The 20,942-nt window shown below is 32.8% G+C and overlaps 2 protein-coding genes across 3 annotated transcripts in view; one reads left to right on the forward strand and one right to left on the reverse strand.

The window, feature by feature from the left end:
• Positions 1 to 11,007, reverse strand: part of LOC140059905 (E3 ubiquitin-protein ligase TRIM9-like) — a 39,498-nt gene extending 28,491 nt beyond the window's left edge. For both annotated transcript variants that reach the window (XM_072105887.1, XM_072105886.1), the window contains exon 1: positions 10,216 to 11,007. In XM_072105887.1, the coding sequence (XP_071961988.1) occupies positions 10,216 to 10,953 (738 nt within the window). In that variant the 5' untranslated portion in view covers positions 10,954 to 11,007. The remainder of the gene's footprint in view (positions 1 to 10,215) is intronic.
• A 938-nt stretch (positions 11,008 to 11,945) lies between these two features.
• Positions 11,946 to 20,906, forward strand: LOC140059903 (golgin subfamily A member 5-like). Its single transcript, XM_072105883.1, has 12 exons — positions 11,946 to 12,044; positions 12,469 to 13,009; positions 13,387 to 13,629; positions 13,821 to 14,164; positions 14,568 to 14,664; positions 14,976 to 15,082; positions 15,230 to 15,394; positions 15,835 to 16,062; positions 16,385 to 16,534; positions 16,921 to 17,014; positions 17,133 to 17,299; positions 18,797 to 20,906. The coding sequence occupies exons 2-12, from the start codon at positions 12,529 to 12,531 to the stop codon at positions 18,902 to 18,904; spliced, it is 2,184 nt and encodes a 727-aa protein (XP_071961984.1). The 5' UTR covers positions 11,946 to 12,044; positions 12,469 to 12,528; the 3' UTR covers positions 18,905 to 20,906.
• Positions 20,907 to 20,942: the final 36 nt, after the last annotated feature.

Here is a 20,942-nt window from a genome sequence, read left to right on the forward strand (position 1 = left end):
GCTTAGGCATGGTGATCTAACAGACCTACTTTTCCCCACTAGCCTAACGAACAACAAAAGATCTTCCAGTATTTCTATCCAGGTGAAACACACTGGATAACGGCTTACAACGCTAAATTTTAACTCCTGGCAACTAGCCAAGGGTAACGATTCTAAACGTATCCAACCACAAGATAACGATCTACTACACTTAGCTTCGTTTTCTTGCTCTATTCTTCTCTTCCAGTCTACAGTATAAAGTCTTTATCGCAAATTCCTCAGGAATTCCAGGAATGTGTTCAGAAAAGACGTACGTACACAACGACGTTACGAAAAGAAATGATGACGATGATAAGTGGGTGTGTCTCACTTGAGGGCGTACTGGTGGCGGACTGATCCATTATCCGACGGGGGTGGGGAAAAATTAATGTTATTAATGTTCTTCTTTTCGTAATGTTTACCTCTCGTCGGAGAGAGAGGCTTATGTTGGTTTATCCAGGTAAGCTAGGCACGATATAGACTGTAAATGATTATTATATTATGATGATAATATAATGTGCTATTAAAGTTGGCCTGGTACTGAAGAAGACCGGGTTAACTTTTACCAAGACAGGAAGACCAAAGAATGATTGGCTTGCCCATTTAAAGAAGGGTATCAGGCTAATACATAATTTCCATAAAATGAAAACAATATGATGATTTTGATTATGATGATTGGTGGATACTGATGATGATAATTGTGATAAAAAAAGTTTGCTCTGTATCAACAGATGAAGTCTTGAAGACAAAATCATTACCATACATCATATCATATAAACAATTTTATTGCTAATGATATAGATTTACTAAAATTCCAATTATAAAATAATATAAAAAAAAGCACAAAAATATAATAACAGAATATATAAAGATGAGTAATAATGACAATATGACAGAAAACAAATTTAATGACGATCTTAGCACAACGTACTGCAATAAAACAACCATTCAATTTCCTGAAAACATCACTAATATAGTATTCATTTCCATCGTAAGTTCGAGAGAGAGAAATTCAAAGTATTAGGAAATAACATATCTTGCAATATAACATTATATGACATACGTAATTTATACTATTTAAAGGAAAAGTTCCATTGATACAAATTGGTGAAAATTAGGGGGTGAGATTATACTTGCGCCTACATTAGGGGGTGGGATTATATTGGAGCATGGGATTATACACATTAAATAAGTTATACCGTATACAGTATTTAGCAAAAAGAACCTGATGAGAGTTACAAATGTATTACATCATATGAAAATGTCATATAAAAATAATAATCATCAATTTTCTGGGTAAATTATGTAATATAAAGGTGAGCCAAGGATAAATTAGAACAGGTCATATACAGCCGATTTTATGAAAAATTCGACTATTCGCGAGAGAATTACGAATAAAAGGACACATGGGGATTTTTTTCACAGCTGCAAATCGCGAAACAAATAACGCATTTTGTCGGAAAATATGTAAGGTATTGGATATTTCAACTAAGTGGTCTGCAGTTGTAATATTCTATCCTAATAATTTGTTTTTCTAACATATTTTGTTTATTTTTACAGAAAGCGAATGCTGTGTATTTTATTTTTTTAACAAATAATTATACACTATTTGGGATAGATTGTTACTAGAACCTTAATTGTGCTGTTAAACTAGCCTGCCTGGTGCACAATGGTATAGGGATATTGGACTATGTGAGAGGGCATGGGTTAAAAACACTTGCCGTATTACTTGTAACCAAGATACTTTACTCATCCTTTGGAAGGGACCTAAAGACGTTGGTTCTGGGTATGCACATGTGCACAATAACGCACTATACTAGTCAAACAAATTAGGGGATTGTCTCCCGGTATTCTGATCATAGTGCTCTACTAGGCCCTCTGGTCTTGTACTAAAGAGGTTAACCAGTATACTGTATACAGAAGAAATTAAATCCATTCAGTGGACTACTAGTTATGTTAAATAAAACATGTAAGTTTTCGATAACAAAATTATTATTTATGCATATTATTTATACAGCTAGATCTAAAATGTTTCACATGGTTTTATTTCCACTGTGTAACAGATTTTGTAAATATGAAATTAACAGCTGAGAAGAGAGGCTGGCACGTACAAAATTAAACACTCAGACACAAGAAATAAATTTACCTGCCTGATGCATCTGTCGGCTTTTCAAAAGCGTTCAAACAATAGGATTAACAAGAGAAAATTATATTACAAAGTTCTATTTATAATAGAATCAATACATTTGACAGAATTAGCCATGCCGACAAGAAAAGGTGGCCACGCTATTCTGGTCAATTACACCAATTCCATGCTAATCTATGATCGCAGTAGAAACAAGACGGAAAGGCGCTATGCCAAACTCAAATTTAATTACAACTTCCAAGGCATGCATTCAACCACAATGACAGTCCTACATTTTGCATGTAATACATTCTATAACAATTTATAAGTAAGCAAAGATTTGATAAATACATTTTTTACAGACATTTTTTGACCATTTTGATGTTTTACATGTAGAGGTACGGTACTTGCATTATTTTACACACTACCGCATTCTTTCACTTGTTCAATTTATCTGAAGCAACCTGATGAAATTAGGCTACCCTACCGCCGACACAACTGTCTATTATTTACTCAGCTGAATTTTCTTGTGAACAATAGCTTTGTACTATTAATTATTATAATCATGTTAGACATGGATTACAATATGAAGTCAATAAGACAGCTGGCTATGGTCTAAGGAAGTTTGTGTCAGGTTATGAGTTCCTGGTTATCTTCTTTTCTATAGGCAGGTCCGGAGGGAGAAGGGAGATTATACTTGACACATGTGGTCTAAGTAAGTCTGTGTGAGGCTAGGAGTTCCTGGTCATCTCCTTTTCTATAGGTAGATCCAGAGGAAGGAGAGGATTGCACATGGCACATGTGGTCTATTGTAAGTCTGTGTGAGGTTAAGAGTCCCTGGTTATCTTCGGTTCCATAGGTAGATCCAGAGGAAGGAGAGGATTGCACATGGCACATGTGGTCTAAGTAAGTCTGTGTGAGTAGGACCCGGTCATCTCCTTTTCTATAGGCAGGTCCAGAGAAAGGAGAAGATTGCATATGGCACATGTGGTCTAGCAAGTCTGTGTGAGGTTAGGAGTTCCTGGTTGTCTTCTTTTCTATAAGTAGATCCAGAGGAAGGAGAAAATGGTACATAGCACATGTGGTCTAGCAAGTCTGTGTGAGGTTAGGAGTTCCTAGTTATCTTCTTTTCTATAGGCAGATCCAGAGGAAGGAGAAGATTGCACATGGCACATGTGGTCTAGCAAGTCTGTGTGAGGTTAGGAGTTCCTAGTTATCTTCTTTTCTATAGGTAGATCCAGAGGAAGGAGAGGATTGTACATGGCACATGGTCTAGTAAGTCTGTGTGAGGTTAGGAGTTCCTGGTTATCTCCTTTTCTATAGGTAGATCCAGAGGAAGGAGACGATTGCACATGTGAACTACTAGTCTGTGTGAGGTTAGTAGTTCCTGGTTATCTTCTTTTCTATAGGTAGATCCGAAGGGAGAACGAGGATTGCACATGACACATGTGGTCGAAGTACAGTAAGTCTGTGTTCCAGATCCAGATAAAGGAGGGAATTGCACATCTGGCACATGTGTCTAAATAAGTCTGTGTGAGGATAGGAGTGGGGAGTCTCTACTCTACTGTAAGTATTTCTACTTTTTGCTTTCGCATCAAAGTGAGTTTGAAACCTGTTGGCTGGCAGTTCTGTGTGCAGTATCTTTACATCTCAACAGTAATGCAGATCTTTCCGTCTTCTGTACTAAAATTCTTCATGCCATCCTTTTATATGTTCTGTCATTTGCTTCCTTCCAACTATCAGCCATATCCAAGGCACCCACAAATTATTCAATATCAAATCAATGTTTATTTTAATTAAATCCCTGAAAACGGCAACAATATTATACAGCATATCATTATCATCTACAAATAAAACAGCCATAAGAAAATCTAGATAATAATTATGCATAAAGTTTTGACAACCTGGATTACATCGTAAGAAAAGTGAAAATATACAGTTACCATAAAATGATACGATAATCTACATACACAACAATTGTGATGAATATCACCTTATGTATTGAGGTTAAGTATACGCTTTAATACTTGATAGACGGCCAATATTTTACTAAAGAAAGTTCTCCTCATTTGTATTTGTTATCAGTAAATTACAATTGACTATTATCCTTCAGGCAGTAACAGATATTTTGACATCCAAAGAGGGTCATGAAAAGAATGTACATTAAATGGAGTACACAAAAACATCCCACATATAAAATTCTTAAGCTCTGTCTACACTATCAAACTAATGTGATGTGCCCAAATACTGTATGGCGTGGATGTGATATTATCGTGTCCATATCAGATTTTTTGTTACATAAAGTGTGATAGGTAAGAGAGAGTGTTACAAAATGTAACATCAAATTGCATACTAAAATCATGTGAGAGCATTTGTGTTATACTGTACATCAATGTCAAATCTCGAGAAAAACCAGTACAGTGGTATCTGTGTATATCTCTGTATATCTTTATATACGGTAGCATGTTTACATTACGTATACCGCTGTGACAAACTAGTGTGTGAAAGCATTGATAATACTTTGCAAGATTACCCCTGGAGATAATATGTAACAATTTGTTAAGCTGTGTGTGAATCCAGTATTAGAGTTTACCAGTTTAAACACTATTTCATATCTTCTTTATCAATGTTATTTTGTTGTTAATATAAATGAATGAATTAATTAATATTTGTATGCTCTTATATGCAACATTACAATAAATAAAATATAACTTGAGATTAAAGATTTCCAGCTCTAATTGTAATGTTTTAATGGTTTTCTATAATTTGAATATAAAAACGGTAATCTATGTAATTTGAAACATGTTATGCGTAGTTCAAGGTAAAGAACAGTTTAAAATGATGTTTTGAAGAGCTATAGCGTAGGTTAAAAGTTCAAGTCTAAGAAACATTTTCAATCAAATAAACTACAGTACTACTATATAATATATTGTAATTTATGCTTACATATGTATGAAATTATTAATAATTCTCCAAGTATAGCTCTCCAGTAATAAAATATTGTTAACGATCACATGAATTATATCTGACACGTGAAGACTTGTTTTGAGCGTCCTTTACGCAATTCTCGCAAAATCAAAATGATTAATGATTGCATATAAATATTCTAATTTTATAATAATGCAGCATATTACGGTGATTAATCAATCAATTATATTTATCTGGAAAATTAAAGAGATTCACAAAATATTGACGATAGTCTCACTTGCGAATATAAGGACATACTGATACTGTAATTACGGTATGTCGGGTAAAACTATACCGGTTAAAAGTATCGTAATAAATTTGTTGAACAGCTAATATAACAATCTTAATTGGTTTACTAATCGTATACTAAAGTAGAATCATCGTTTATATAACACTGGTTATATATCACAAGATGATACCTATGATATAAGAAATTTGATGAGGCTTTGTAGTGTTTGTGTACCATTACAAGACGTGTAACTGGGTCGTTGATGGGTATCAAATGACTTCTAGAGCAAGAGGGGATGCGTCTGTGAGACGCCGAAATAATCCTGATATTATTTCATGCTTTTTGTAATTTTTGACACTGCTGTAAGGAGACACTTTTCCATTGGACTGAGGGGACACCTGAAATTATTCAAAGATTGTAGTGGAGAGTGATGGTGTAATGGTAATATCGGACTAGCATGTGATAGGCATGGGTTCGAGGTTTATCTGTACCATACTAAATTGCATCCTTAGACAAGGTGCTTTACTCTCATTGCCTCGTCCTTCGGATGGGATGTAAAGCCGTTGGTCCCGTGTACTTAACAGTGCACGTTAAAGAACTTGGTACACTATTCGAAAAGAGTAGGGGCTCGTCTCCCGGTGTGCTGATCTGGTAGGCGCTGCACTGCTGGCTGCCGTGGGTCCGTGGAGGGCCTATCCGAATTTCCTCAGTTTCCAGTTAAGCTTGAGGACAAATATGAATACCTTTACCTTTATTCTATACTAATTACATAGTACTAGTTAGACTCCCACCTACAGTATTACAGTATTTGTGCAACCAGAGAGTGTACATAAAATAATTTTTAAAGACATACAGTATTGAATTCAAATAGTAAAAACATTTTCATTCAAAATAAAATGACATTATTAAATGCACTGGTATTTCGTTTTGAGAATGATTATTTCTGTATTTTAATGTGGTTTTCCTAAATAATTTACATTTTAAATACTGCTATACAGTAGAAAACAAATTTTCCAACATAAATGTATTTATATTAATTACTTAATATTCTACAACCTTTTGAGCTTTTTTAAAAATTATTGTTAAAGAAAAAGTATTATAAATAAAATAAAATAATAACAAAAAATATCCATTTTGATTTGTACCATTTAAAGAAATCCTAATGTCGTGAATGTATGCATACCCACCGCTAAGTGAAGCATGCTCCTGAAGCAGTGTAAACAAAGGCATGTAAAATAATAATAATTATGACATAAATCATAGTTGATTGTCAACGATATGGATCTGGGGCGTCTTGGGACTAAATATCAAGAATTTTCATAAACAGTGCAAAACAGGCAGACAGAAAACTTAAAATTAAAATCTTTGAAAATTGTGAAAAAAAAGAATATATTAACTAAAATTTTGACCATAAAAGATGCAAATAAGACAAATAAATTGTAACTTGTTAGGACAGGATAATAAATATCCAAAATCACTATTTGAGTAAGATTATGATTTAATGAACTAATTATTTTAAAGTTCATTCATTGAATAATAGATAAGATAGTTTTAACTTTCAGGTAATCTTACAATAAGTTTATAATACAGTACTGTAGATAAATTTGGGAAAATAAAAATGTAATTAATTTTCTTTAAAAAACAAATTTCAATTGGTAATATTGATAAAACAAGGTAAATAAACCTCAATTGATGCAACACTCAATTTGAGAACAGTTTTTTTGTTAAAGAGTGCTCTAGAGGCCTACACTACAGTAATCTTAGTACATTTTAATCAAAATTACAAACAAATGAACAAATTTGTTAAGACAATGAACTTACAAATTGTATGTGATGCAACCAACATGTTGCCATACTGATGAATATTTAATCAAATCTAAGGATTTGCAAGAATTTATTCACGTAGAAAGTCACATAAAGTTTGATAGTGTAGACAACCATTTGAAAGAGGTCATTTGAGCTCAAGTTCTGTTTTTGCTTTCTTTATTTTAAATAATTGATTTTGATAGTACAACACAAATCATATACTGTATATAAATACATACATTTTGAAATTAATTGTTATACAGATGCCTGGGTATTCAATTAATAAAGCTGGGTTCCCACTAAAGACGCAATGCAAGGATTTAAGTAAGCGCAACAAAGTGACCAATCACAAGCGATGGATTATCGGAACTCGCTTGTCATTGCATATCTAGTGGAAACCAAGCTTTAATAATAGCCAATTGGTTAATTTTTCCTAATCCATCATGTATTATTTCACTTTATTTTTCAAAAATCCTCATAAAAAAATACATGTACAAATGGTAGCCAGATTGAATGCACATTTTACAAAAATATATTAACAAATATTTTCAATTGATATAATATAATATACAATAATGAAACAATAAAAGTATAAATATAAAATGATGATAAGTTCAGACAGCAAGAAATGTTTTTATTTTCAAACTAGAATATGATATGGAAAATAAATGTATGTCATATGTAGTATTTAAACATTAATTTGTTTTTATAATGACAATGACTTGACAGGGAGACTCATCTATAAGATATTATGTAAAACAGATATAGTATTCATTAGCGAAGAGTACCAATAAACAGACCGAATGTTCATTAATAACAAAGTATAAATAGACACAATGTCATTACCATTGAATGATGTATAGCACTGTTTATTAAAGTATCAATAGAGTTAGACAAAATACAATTCATAGAAAACTGACATTAGACTGTTACTGGATATTAATTTGACAGATGTTTTTCTTTTAATATTAAAGAAATCTTTTTTTTTCAAAATTTTAATACAAATTAAATTAAGAGATTTGGCAGATGTTCATTTTTTTTCTTTAAAGAAACCTTTTTTTTCAAAACTGTAATTTTGTACAGTAATTTTAAAAATAACTGTAAGCAACTATTTTGACTTAAAGCAAAAATGTTGAATAATTCCATATAATGTCAATATATATATATATTGATATATTGAAGGTTTATAGTAGTATAATAGTTTTTGGTGATACAGGTATTTGTTCTCCCAAATTACTATCAACCCAATCCAAAGATGTCTTAATTATTATTACATTGAAACTACTAAAATGTTCTTGAAATCTGAAATCAGTGTGCCAAGAAATACTAAGTGTTTATATGAAAAGAAACGAATGTCCATCTTACATATTAATTTATGAGGTAGTACTCAACGTTTGATGAAAATTAGTAATATCAGTAGTAAAGTAGAATCAATTTATTTTAAATATTTAATGCTAAAAACATATTTTGATTAAAAAAATATTTAACGTGACGAATTAATGTGCTTTACAATGTAGAAGGTTAAAAAGCTAACGGCAAGCGCCATACTACAAAAATAACGCTTTTGTATTTTACCCAACGATGACTCACCACAATCCTTCCAACTCAATGAATTCTTTATCGTATACAAATTCACATTTCATTTAACTGGAGATAGTATCAAGTATGTAAACAAGAGAATCAAATAAAGAGGCGGTTGATCCACGCACAGTGTAATTAATTGCATGTGACGGTCGTCTTCCAATTACAGAACACATCAAATTAAACAACGCTTTTAATTCCGATGTCTACTAAATATTTATATAACTTAAGCCTTAGGCCTTGAGATGCACTGTCATTTTAAAATCCGAAATTGAAATTATTGTATAAAGTACTGTGTATCTATACTTTTAAGGAGAAAGGTTGTTTTAGAGGTACAGTATCACCTGTAGTTTTAGCCATTTGTGCTTTTTTGTTTTTTGTTGTTTTTTGTTGTTGTTTGTTTTTTTTTTTGCTTCTGTGGCATGTGAAACTCAATAAATAATAAATTCGTTTTTGTTTATTTTACATTATGATGTTTAGAAATCAAATTGAGAGTATTTTGTTTTAATTTGTTTCTATTAGAATATAATTAATGAGAATACAGTATAGGCTATCATATTAATGAAATGTTTAAAAAAAAACATATTTGAGACTTTGAGAATTTTTGACATTCAAATAGCAGGAATAAAAAACATGAAATTTAAAAATGTAACATTAACTTTCACCACATGAAATATAAAAAATATTAAACATTTTTTTACTGTCTTTTGTTGGCAAAACAATCTGTACATTTTTTTTTCCATTTAATAAAATGTACAGTAAGTATATAAATCATTGTAATTAATTTAAATACATTGGTTTCTATAATCTACTGTTGATACTATCCAATACAATTCATCTCATGAGGCCTGCCATGTTTCAATGAGTGCCCCATGGGGCCTGCTGCTTTACAAGTGACTGCCCTTAAACCTGTAATCTGGCAAATTATTCGAAATTTGCTGAGCCTCATGACAAAAATCAATATCATTCTGGACATGCTGAAATTGCCAATAATAATTAAAGGGATATGAAAAAGGAAATCTTTATAGATTTTTAATTTGTTAGCTTGTATTCAAGCAGAGTGAGAAATGTTTGTAGTTTTGGAAGGTCTTTTTTTTATATTCATAAAATTAGTGTCAAATTATATAATATGAAATAAAATATATTTAAGATTAAATGATAAATTAATATTTTTGTACATTGGTTTCTGATTGGGAAAAATTCTGAGTAAATAAAAATAATATTAATATAAATATATAAATGGAATTGAACAAAACCTTTAATATTTATGAAATGTATATTTGTTATCAATATTATTATAATTCTAAAGTAGGACCTACATGAATCATTCACTTACTTTTTAATATCAATAATTTATAAAAAGTCAAGTGGAAAGTTTAACTGTACACTGTAAGTTAGTATGACCCATCTTAACCCTCTGGAGACATCGTCTCTGACCTTCAGACTAAGTGGTCACTTATGTTTGGGATCAAATTCATGATCATCTTACCTTTTGTGTTTTTGACATTGCCCCAAGGGCCTTTACTTCGTGGTTCATATGCTTCCCTTCTTGAAGACAAAGATAACACACTGGCAGTTTACACAGCATACAGTACATTGACAAATTCTCGTCGATATGTTCCGTGCAAGTCGAGGGTCCCGGATTCGGGGGTCGCACTTTCCCTTGAGTCTTAGTAGCCAATATAAGGCTATGTTTCGCAAGAGGACCGCGAGCTGGATGGCACGTTTTCTGACATCCTTCACAATAAGAGACCTCGCATTGCTCGCAATAAAATTTTGCATCAAATGGCGATGTCTCACACATTTGACATTTTTTAGCTTCCATCGGTCCCGGGTGACGAGTTTGGACATATTTATCAGTTATTGTCTCCAATATTTTATTCCTTGGAAAACTTTTCACACCTCTGTCATCAAGATAAATTGTTCTGTGACATTGAGGGCAGATAACTCTCAACGAATCGTTTTGTAGATGACCTCCACCAGAGCTGGAGCTTGACCCGGCAGACGATGCTCCAAAACTGATACCACTGTCAGCTTCACTGACACGGTCTGCCTCTGGGTAGTCAAACTCGTTCAGTGGGGTTTGTTCACAGTAAACACTTGCGCTAGCCTGCCCACATACTTGTATACTTTGAGCACATGATAAACATATATTATGTGAACACGGCAAAAGAATCGGAGATTTGTAATAGCCGCTGCAAGCTGGGCATCTCAATTCTACATCCATGCTTTCTTCCGTACTTTAACAACCACGGTACCACTCTTTGACGTACTGTCTGCACTACCACTGACAACAGAACAATGCTTATCTCACTTCATTCACAGATTCATTTAGTATCGTCCATTCTATAACAGGGGCTCTTTGAATTTAATTACCAACTGATATGTTTATAATATATTTAAACAAACTTTATTACGGTAAAATATTTTCTTTATACTATTTTATATCATATAAATACGTTTCTAATACTTTTTATTTCAAAAGAGCTACAAACACAGAAAGCTTCAATATAAAACCCCTTCGATTAAAATGGTAGTTCTTTTTAAGTTCTTCCAGCAAATTTGCGGGAAAGAGGGCGCAAGTACTTCGACAACTTGCCGGGTGTCAATGTTTTAGAAGAAAACAAATTAATAATGTATAATAAGTGTATTTGTTCATCTTTGTTTTCAACAAATTATATATTATTATTCTCCGTTTCTTTTTATTTAAAAATATTAATAACTTTTAAAATTCAAGTAAGTTTTGCTGTAAATTTCATCAAATTTGAAAACAATTCTAAAACTTGAAAGTTTACGACTTCCAACCATTAAGGAAATTAAGGAATAGGCCTACAATTTGCTATTATATAATTAGCATTATTAATTCTTGAATATTTATTTAATTACTACTGCATATGTTTTTTTTGTGTCTATTGTTATATTATTGTAGGCCAATTTTCAGTGGTGGCCCATGGAGGTATCATAATAACCGTGGGTGGCCTGTATATTTGTATAATATTCAATAATATATTACTACTGTAAGACAATTACAAAGACGATTACAATTGGCATTGATTGGAAATATTTGAATTATGATTACTATTATATATAATAAATAAATTATTAATATTTGGGCACATCAGTGGATATAGTAAATTTATTATTGAATATCTTAAAAACGCCACCTATAATTCCTCTTTAGTATTTAAATGACCTTTGACCCAGTGTAAAAGCAAAAACAAAAAAGTAATCGAAATTGATCAATGTTGATGCTTTCAATTTATGGTTTTTACTATGTTGTGATGAGCTCGGAATAAGATTTACTCATTTACTAACGCGGTAATAATTTAAATATATAACTTGTAACTGGTTTGTATGGTTTATGGTTATTTGTAATAATTTAGACCAATGAAAATGAGACTATATTTTGGTGTTCGAAGTTCCACGTCAGTATAAAAAGTGCTAACTGTATTTATTTGCATGGCTACGGCAACAACCAAGCAAGGCAGTGTGTGTTGGCTTTAGCCTCACTCCAAGCTGCATTGTTGTGGCCTAGGCTCTAGCTTAGACCTAAATTGGAGTTTATATTTAAATTTTAGTGTTGGCATATGAATATATCAAGTTGTAAAAGAACAACAAATGTTGTAACTTGTAGGGAATATAGTTATAGGGGATCCAATCAAATGAAAATATAATGGATCATCACAATTCTTTTTATTTATTGAATTTATCTAATTAAAGTTTGTATTTTTTTCTGTTTCAGATTATTATGCTTTGGAGGTTATAGGCTAAACTAGAAGGGTTACCACTAGCTAGCTGCAACATGTCTTGGCTTCTGGGTAAAGCTGAGAATCTATTGAATAACCTAGACCAAAGTGCATCCCAAGCACTCAACACCTCAGACGTGAAAGACTTTACACCTATCCAACAACCTATTGATGAACACAATCCATTCAAACCAAGAACATTTCCAACCTCAGCGAGCTCTGTGACCTTATCCGCCACTCAGTTAGCCAACACCGCTAACATCCGCCGTACTCCTAGCGAAAGTGCTATTGGAAACCAAAGCTCCAATGCAAAATATAAAAGTTCTCCTTTAAGATCTAAAAAGGAAGATGATGAAAAACTTTTTGAGTTCCTAAACAGTTCAGACACAGATAAAAAAAAAGTTGATAAAAAACCGCAGAATGGTAAACATTCTCGACAATCTAGTACATCATCAAATGTTTCATCAAAAAGTGGGAAAACCGAGGGGAGTTCAAGTACTGGTACTGGTATTGTAATAACAGCTACAGATCAAACAGGTAAAAACCAGAAAAAAAAAGTGACATTTGCCAGGACTTGAACCCATAACCCTGATATCATTAGTCTGGCATCTTTACCACCAGGCTACAACTTCACTTATGATTAATAGGGAAGATCTACCTTTTGAGAGTGGACAATATTTACTGTGGTACAGTAGACATTTTTTAATCAGTCGGCCAATCTCTGTCTACACTATCAAACTAGTTTGACAAAAAATTGTGACATTTTGTTGTCACATAAAGTTTGATAGTGTACAGTAGACAGAGCTTTAGTCACACCCTTTATTTAGAGTAGCTGACTGCCAAAGGCAGTTTCAACATGAGCCACAATTTACCTAACATGAAATGTAACAGTATAATCGTTATTTTTACAACAGCCAATGATGATGTACCAGAAATCCAAGAACCAGCACCAGTAGGCACACCCCATTCGGAAGCTGACGCCAGTATCGACATTCCTGATGTCATTCTTGAGAATCGATACCAAACCGGACAATTAGATGAGACGTCGCAACGTGTCTCCACATTGGAATACGAGAATAAGTTATTAAAGAATGAGGTTACCTCGCTTAATCAGGAGATGTCAACGGCATTGCAGAGGTCAAAGAAGGCTGAAGGAGGTAAGAACAGCTTCATCCTCCTTCTCACCATTGTTATCATCAGCATCTCTCACCATCAACATCACTGCTGTCATGTTTTTATCATCCAATGCAGTAAAGGCATTATCACATTCAATAATATAGAGTAGCATTTTTTATGAATATATATTCTTATATGTGTTAATTGTAGTACTATTATTATTATTTTAAAGAACTTGTAAAAGTCAAAGATGAACTAAGAAAGAAGAGATCTCAGATGTCCGAGTCTGATGCCATCATGAGGCAACTCCAACAGCGAGAAGACGACCTGATGGAGGAACTCAATGCAAAGAATTCGCAGCTGGGTGTTCTGCGCGTCCGCTTCCAAGAGGCTGACGAAGAACTTAAGGGGAAAAAGAAACAAGTTGATTCACTTTTGAGCGACAAAGAAAGAATTTTGAAAGATCATTCAAACTCTAGTGGTGTACATGGACAAGCATTGGACTCGGTCAATGATAAGCTTAGAGATGCTGAAATTGCACTAAAACGAGAACATGAATCCTATCGGATGGCTCAGGTAAATATACAGTAATCTAAAGCTCTGTCTAAACTTTATGACAAAAAAATGTGAAGTGCCCATATTGACATGATGATATCATATTTAAGCTTATCAAAACTATATTTGGTATCACGTCACACTTTTTTTGTCAAACTAATTTGATAGTGTAGACAGGGCTTTAAACTGTGGTCAAGCTTATGTATGGAAACCAAGTATGCCAATTACCATACAATCCATTCAACCGTAATATAGAAAGTACCAATAATAATAATAATTGACAGGCTTTCCACAACAATCTTAGGCTATCCCAATGAGGCTGCTTCTTGAGGAGTTACTGTTTATTTAAAAGTAATGACATATTTAGGGAAATATTATTGTTTTAATTGATTATTAATACTTCTATGTTTCTTGTTTTATGCAGAATGAATTTATTCAGAGACAGGGTAAGCTGGAGGATGAGCAGAAGTCATTAGCTGAATCTTACGCATTAGCCCAAAAAAAATATATTGACGAAAAAGGTACAATACTGCCATAGAACCCCTTCTTTGGGACGGACACCCCTATTCAGACCCCCCCCCCCCCCCCCCGTACAACGAACGAGGGGAAATACCGCTACGACACCCCTATCCCATGAAAAGAATGTGGGGAAATATATGCATTACCACTACAACCAACCTTTAATCAATGGAAGCCCTAATATAGGTAGCGCATTGTTAAGTCCCATGGATGTTCCCATAAGGCTTCTACTGTATCTCTCTTTGAATAAAAAAGATACTTTAATATAAAGTATATAGATATCATAATCAGGATTTCAACTATTTTATTGTAGCTCGGGCAAATGAATTGTTATCACAAACAAGAACATTGAAGAGCAACATGGACAGCGCAAAGCAAGAATTAGCAGACTACAAGCTAAAAGCTACAAGAATATTACAGGTATGAAGAACAGTTGCCAATATATTACTGTTTTTATGCCCAATCTCCTGAATAAATGAATTACCTATTTATATCTGAAGGCAAGGCCTGAACTCCAAAAACGTCAATTTTGGAAATTGATAATGTGATTTTTTTCTTGCGTTGTAGTCAAAAGACAAATTGATAAACAGCTTGAAGGAAGGAGCAGTAGCTATAGAGGGCCAATCTAGCAGTTCAGTGGAACTGGAAGAAATATCAAACGAAAGAGATTTGCTACGAGAAGAACTTCATCAGTCCAATACTAAACTTGAAACTCTTAGAATTGAAATTCAGGTGAGTCTGTCATGTAAATCTTTTGAAAAACACATTTTGATTAGACTTTTTACTTATTGTCAGCTACAACTATAAAGCTCTGCCTACACTACTGTATCAAATCAAAATAAACATTATTATTTCCTTCAATTGCAGAAAAGATAGAAATATAATCTATAAAAACGTAATAATGTTTAAAAAAAAGAACAAATGACAAGAAAAATTAACAAACTAATCATTACTTTCATCCAAAAATCATTAAACATGTTTGACAAAAAAAGTGTGATGTGCACAAACATGGTAGTGATATGCCCAAATACGGTAGTGATATGACATCATCATATCCATATATCGGCACATTACATTTTTTTTTGCCACATCAATTTGATAGTGTAAACAGAGTTAAACAGACTACATTGTTATTTGTGGAAGCTATGAAAAATCTGTCATATATTTTGAAGGATTTGGAAATGATGCAGCAGGCAGATTCAGAGACGGCACAAGACCAAATCCAAGATCTGCAGGATCAACTGGAGAAAGCAAGGCAGAATACAAGAGAGTGCGAGGCAGATCTGGAGAAAAAGAACGAGGAATTAAGATACATCCAAGACGATAGTCACAAACAGAAACTGAATCTACAAGCAAAATTACAGGAAAAAGATGAAGAAATTGTAACGTTAAGAAACCAGGTATATTGAAGATGTTCATTGTATCCAGGGGTCAGATTTATCAAACATGCTTAGAAAAAAATCATCCTTTTTTACTTAAGTCAAAATAACCTAAGTAAAAACGGGACTATTTAAAAAAAATCTTAGATGACAAAGTTCATGGCCATTCTGCAAAGATAAACAAACTAGTTCGAAATAAAGCTTTAGTTTTCACTTAAGCACTTCTTACTTATTTTGACTTAAGTAAAAAAGATATGCACACTAGTACCATTAGACCACTAGGGCTTCCTTGATATATGAAATAATATTGACCTATTACTACTATATCATGTATTTTTAACAGTTGGTGGCAAAGCGTATGAGTGGCACAACACAGGCAGAGTTAGAAAATCGTCTACATACATTGACCGAAAGTCTTATTCAGAAACAAACGATGCTGGAAGCATTAGGGACTGAGAAGAACTCACTAGTACTACAACTAGAAAGAATGGAGGTATGATATACAGTAGATCCCCTATTAAGCAGACACCTTTAGGAGCCAACTGTCATCCTAATAGGGATGTCCTCTTTATACGGGTGACCCCTGAATAGGGGTGTCCCCGGAAAAGGGTTGGCCGTAGTGTTTAAACATATATGATTGCTCGTTTGTTTTATGGAAAGTTTATCCTTAATAAGGGTGCCAAAAAGAGGGGTTCTGCTGTATTTAGAGAATCGGCAAAAGAAATACAGTAACTAAAAGCAGGAGTATGCTGTACCATAATTGGTTGTTATATATATATTATATATCTTGGTACAGTGGTATCTACACTGGAATAAAATAAACAGTAAATAACTGATGAACTATCAAATGACATGTCTCTCCTAATTTTTGTGGAACAGAAAAACCACAAAGACTCGCAAGGAAGCCATCATGTAATGAACAGTAACCACCGCAATCACACCGTGACCTTTAACCACGTTGAAGACGAAGAAGGTATGTTGACGTCATCACATCAAATAATATAGGCTACACAATAAGACTTGCATTGGTAATTTTGAAGTGCATAAATGAAATGAAATATGTTATCTTAACATTTATATATTGTTTTTAGGAGCCCGACAACGCACCCTGCCATCATTTATGCGAGAGGAGCCTAACGATCCAGTCGTGACCAAGAATGTGAAGAGGGCAGCAAACACAATAGACAAATTCAGCATACGACTAGGCGTATTCCTTAAGCGATATCCAATTGCAAGAGTTTTTGTAATTTGTTATATGGTAAGTTAATCTGGGTACATTTAGAATAGTTAGAAGCTGTAACATGGCCGTTCGTTTTGTAGATAATATGTGTATTTGACTGGTCACTCAGAAACGCTCTACTGCTAATGCTTGCATATATAAATAGCAAAGAGTTTTGAGGAGCTACATATGCTGATGATCTGCTCACAACAGCCGAATCTTCAGCTCTGTCTACACTATCAAACTTTATGTGATGTGCCCATATATGGACATGATGTCATATCACTACCATATTTGTGCATATAACTACCATATGTGGGCACATGACACTTTTGTCGAACTAGTTTGATAGTGTAGACAGAGCTTAATAGGCCTAATCCTATTCAGTTTAGGCCAAATTGAGCTTCTGCCAAGATGAAATGTACCCTAAATACTATGTACATAATAAATAATTATATAATAATATATATATATAATTTAATTACCGTATATAATTATAGTATATATACAATTTAATTATATAATATATATATAATTTAATTATATAATAATATATATATAATTTAATTATATAATAGTATAGTATATAATTTAATTATATAATAATATATATAATTTAATTATATAATAATATATATAATTTAATTATATAATAGTATAGTATATAATTTAATTATATAATATATATATAATTTAATTATATAATAGTATAGTATATAATTTAATTACATAATATATATATAATTTAATTATATAATAATATATATATAATTTAATTATATAATAATATATATATAATTTAATTATATAATATATATATAATTTAATTATATAATAATATATATATAATTTAATTATATAATAGTGTATATATATAATTTAATTATATAACAATATATACAGGCCCGTATCCAGGGGGGGTGCGTTGGGTGCAGACGCACCCCCCCAAGTCCCAAAAGGTCCACTATTTCCTCGGTTGGTATTTTTTCTTGTCTTGTTTAACTAAAGACAATATCATTATATATATACAAAATTTACATTATCAATGGTATACAAACAAAAATATGCTAATATAAAATGAAAAAATACCGGTAATTAAATTACGGAATCTGAACTGACTACAAACTCGATGTAAAACATGCGCAGTCGATCATGTGACGACAAGCAATAGCTTAGCGCTTCATGTACGCGGTACGCGGTAAAGTGTTTGCTGGAGAAATACAGACAACTTAACGTCAGGGAACACGTGTACTTTTTGTCGGGGAATATAATATACTGAGTTGGCCTCATCATGAAAGCGTTAAGTTCTGGTGTCCATCGTTCAACTAGCCCAAGCCACAACAGAGAGTCTTACATCAGTCTTTAGAACGTCAAATAACGCAAATTTTTCCAGGGCCTTCGGCCCCTGGACCCTGACCGGGGGCCCTTGGCGGCCCCCTGGCCCCCAGCCATTGTTGCTCGCTTCGCTCGCACCCCCCCATTATAAATGCTGCATACGGGCCTGATATATATAATTTTGTAATTATTATCTTTCAGATTATGTTACATTTATGGGTGATGGTCGTGTTACTGACATACTCGCCAGAAATACACAATGATTTTCATCCGTTTGATTCCAAGAATCCAAACCCTCATAACAAATGAAAGACAGAATGATAAATAAGAACATTTTACCTACAAGAAACACAACTTGTCAATACTAGGCTGGACCACAATGTTCTGGAAGCATTGTATGGGGAATTTGTACCTTTAAATAGAGTACAGCAATGCATTCTGGGTGTCTAATTGTAGGTTACCTGTAGTAATAAACAGAAAAGTAATTATTATATGTACTACCCACAATTCATCAGTCATGCTGAGGTTATCAAAGTATAAGGTACAGGGTTAGACATCTCATAGATAACTAGTTTAAAGCTCTGTCTACACTTATCAAACTTTATGTGACAAAAAATGTGATGTGCCCATATGTCATATCACTGGGCATTGGGCACATCACAAATTGTTTTTGTTAAAGACTGGTTAAGTTTGATAGTGTCAACAGAGCTTAACTTGATCATCTAAAACAAAAAAAATACAATACAAAAGTTTATTCTCAATTTCTGTTGAAGGTAAATAACATGTCACTATTTTATGTTTAAAACAAAGAAAATATTTTATCCCAACTGCTTGAATTATCCGCATTAGTTAGAGATTCATAATACAGTCAACTCTCCAAAACCGCATTCAGAATACTAGACATGTTAGGCCACCCCAAGGATTTCCGGTCTTAGGGAGAGTTGACTTTTTGATTTTGCCCATGTTTTCATTAAATTTGGTGAATGAATATGATTAATAGTTTGTCGAAACTATTGTTAATAAAAGGGAGTATTTTAAAGCATGATTAGTGCATATTGCAAGACTTTTTTTATTCAGATTACTCCAATCCCAGAATTTGGCATAATCAATAAGATGAAGGGTTATGTTAATTATATTATTGATAAATTATAAAAAAATATAGGTTTACATATGGTTTACCTTAGCTACCAAATTGTTTAAATTTATTTTAAATACCTAAACATGATTGCACTGTTTAAAGATATAATATGGGTGCGATGAGACTATATATGGGCATGTAATATTATTGATTTCTTTGTATTTGATCATGTGACTTATTTTATTTACATTTTAAATTTATTTTTAGTAATAAAGCAAATCTATTCCATAATGGACTTAGAAATACTAGGACACTTGTAAATTAATAAATAATAAAATACATTAATTAAAATAATATACTTTGTGAGTGGTGTTTATTTTTTTGCATCCACTGTAACTGTTTGTACGTAGTGCATTAGGATACTATCGACTAAAATATAAGATACATGTAAAATAGTTCAGCTGGAAATGCCAACTGGTGGATTAACATAAAGCTCTGCCTACACTATCAAACTAGTTTGACAAAAAAAGTGTGATGTGCCCAAATATAGTAGTACTGTAATATGACAATCCATCGTGTCCATATATGGGCACATCACAGTTGTTTGTCACATAAAGTTTGATAGTGTAGACAGAGCTATAAGATAATATACAAATAATGAATGTTTATGAGTGCAATGGTACAAATAATGGCTCGAGGTGAATGATGAAAGGTTATATCAACGAGGCAAAGTCGAGTTGATATAACCTTTCATCATTCACCAAGTGCCATTATTTGTACCATTACACGAATACAAAACATTCATTATTTGTTTTATATAACATCTAGACGTTTTTTTTTCGTACACAAAAATGTTTCAAAAAGTACTATTTAACGATCGTTGAATAGTGCGTACTATTGCACGCCATGTGACCCACATTCGTCCAATCAAATGACAGGAATTTATATAGGTGTTATATAATTACTAATAACTTGGGTGTTAAGTCTAGGACCTAAAGTAGCTTGTACAGCTGTGTGTAAAGCATATTACAACAAAACATATCAACACAATCAAATTATAACTATGTTAAACATTAAATTAAGTGTGGTACTTACTCAAAGTAAGATGTTGCAATTATCTCCAATTCCTGACCCAAACTTTCTAAAAATGTGACTGATAGCTGAAACAGAAGTTTTTTTTTTTGTGACGATCAAAACTTTAAGGTTATCAGACTTTATGGTTAACAATCCTATAGTATTTATTATATGAAAACCTAGATGTGAAAATGG

The sequence above is a fragment of the Antedon mediterranea genome, chromosome 10 (genome assembly GCF_964355755.1).
Source record: "Antedon mediterranea chromosome 10, ecAntMedi1.1, whole genome shotgun sequence".
Lineage (NCBI taxonomy): Eukaryota > Metazoa > Echinodermata > Crinoidea > Comatulida > Antedonidae > Antedon > Antedon mediterranea.

Coding starts and splice junctions, on each gene's coding strand:
- LOC140059903 (XM_072105883.1), top strand. CDS start 12,529: ATGTCTTGGCTTCTGGGTAAAGCTGAGAATCTATTGAATAACCTAGAC. Junction 13,010..13,386: donor AACAGCTACAGATCAAACAG/GTAAAAACCAGA, acceptor TTTTTACAACAG/CCAATGATGATGTACCAGAA. Junction 17,300..18,796: donor TTTTTGTAATTTGTTATATG/GTAAGTTAATCT, acceptor ATTATCTTTCAG/ATTATGTTACATTTATGGGT.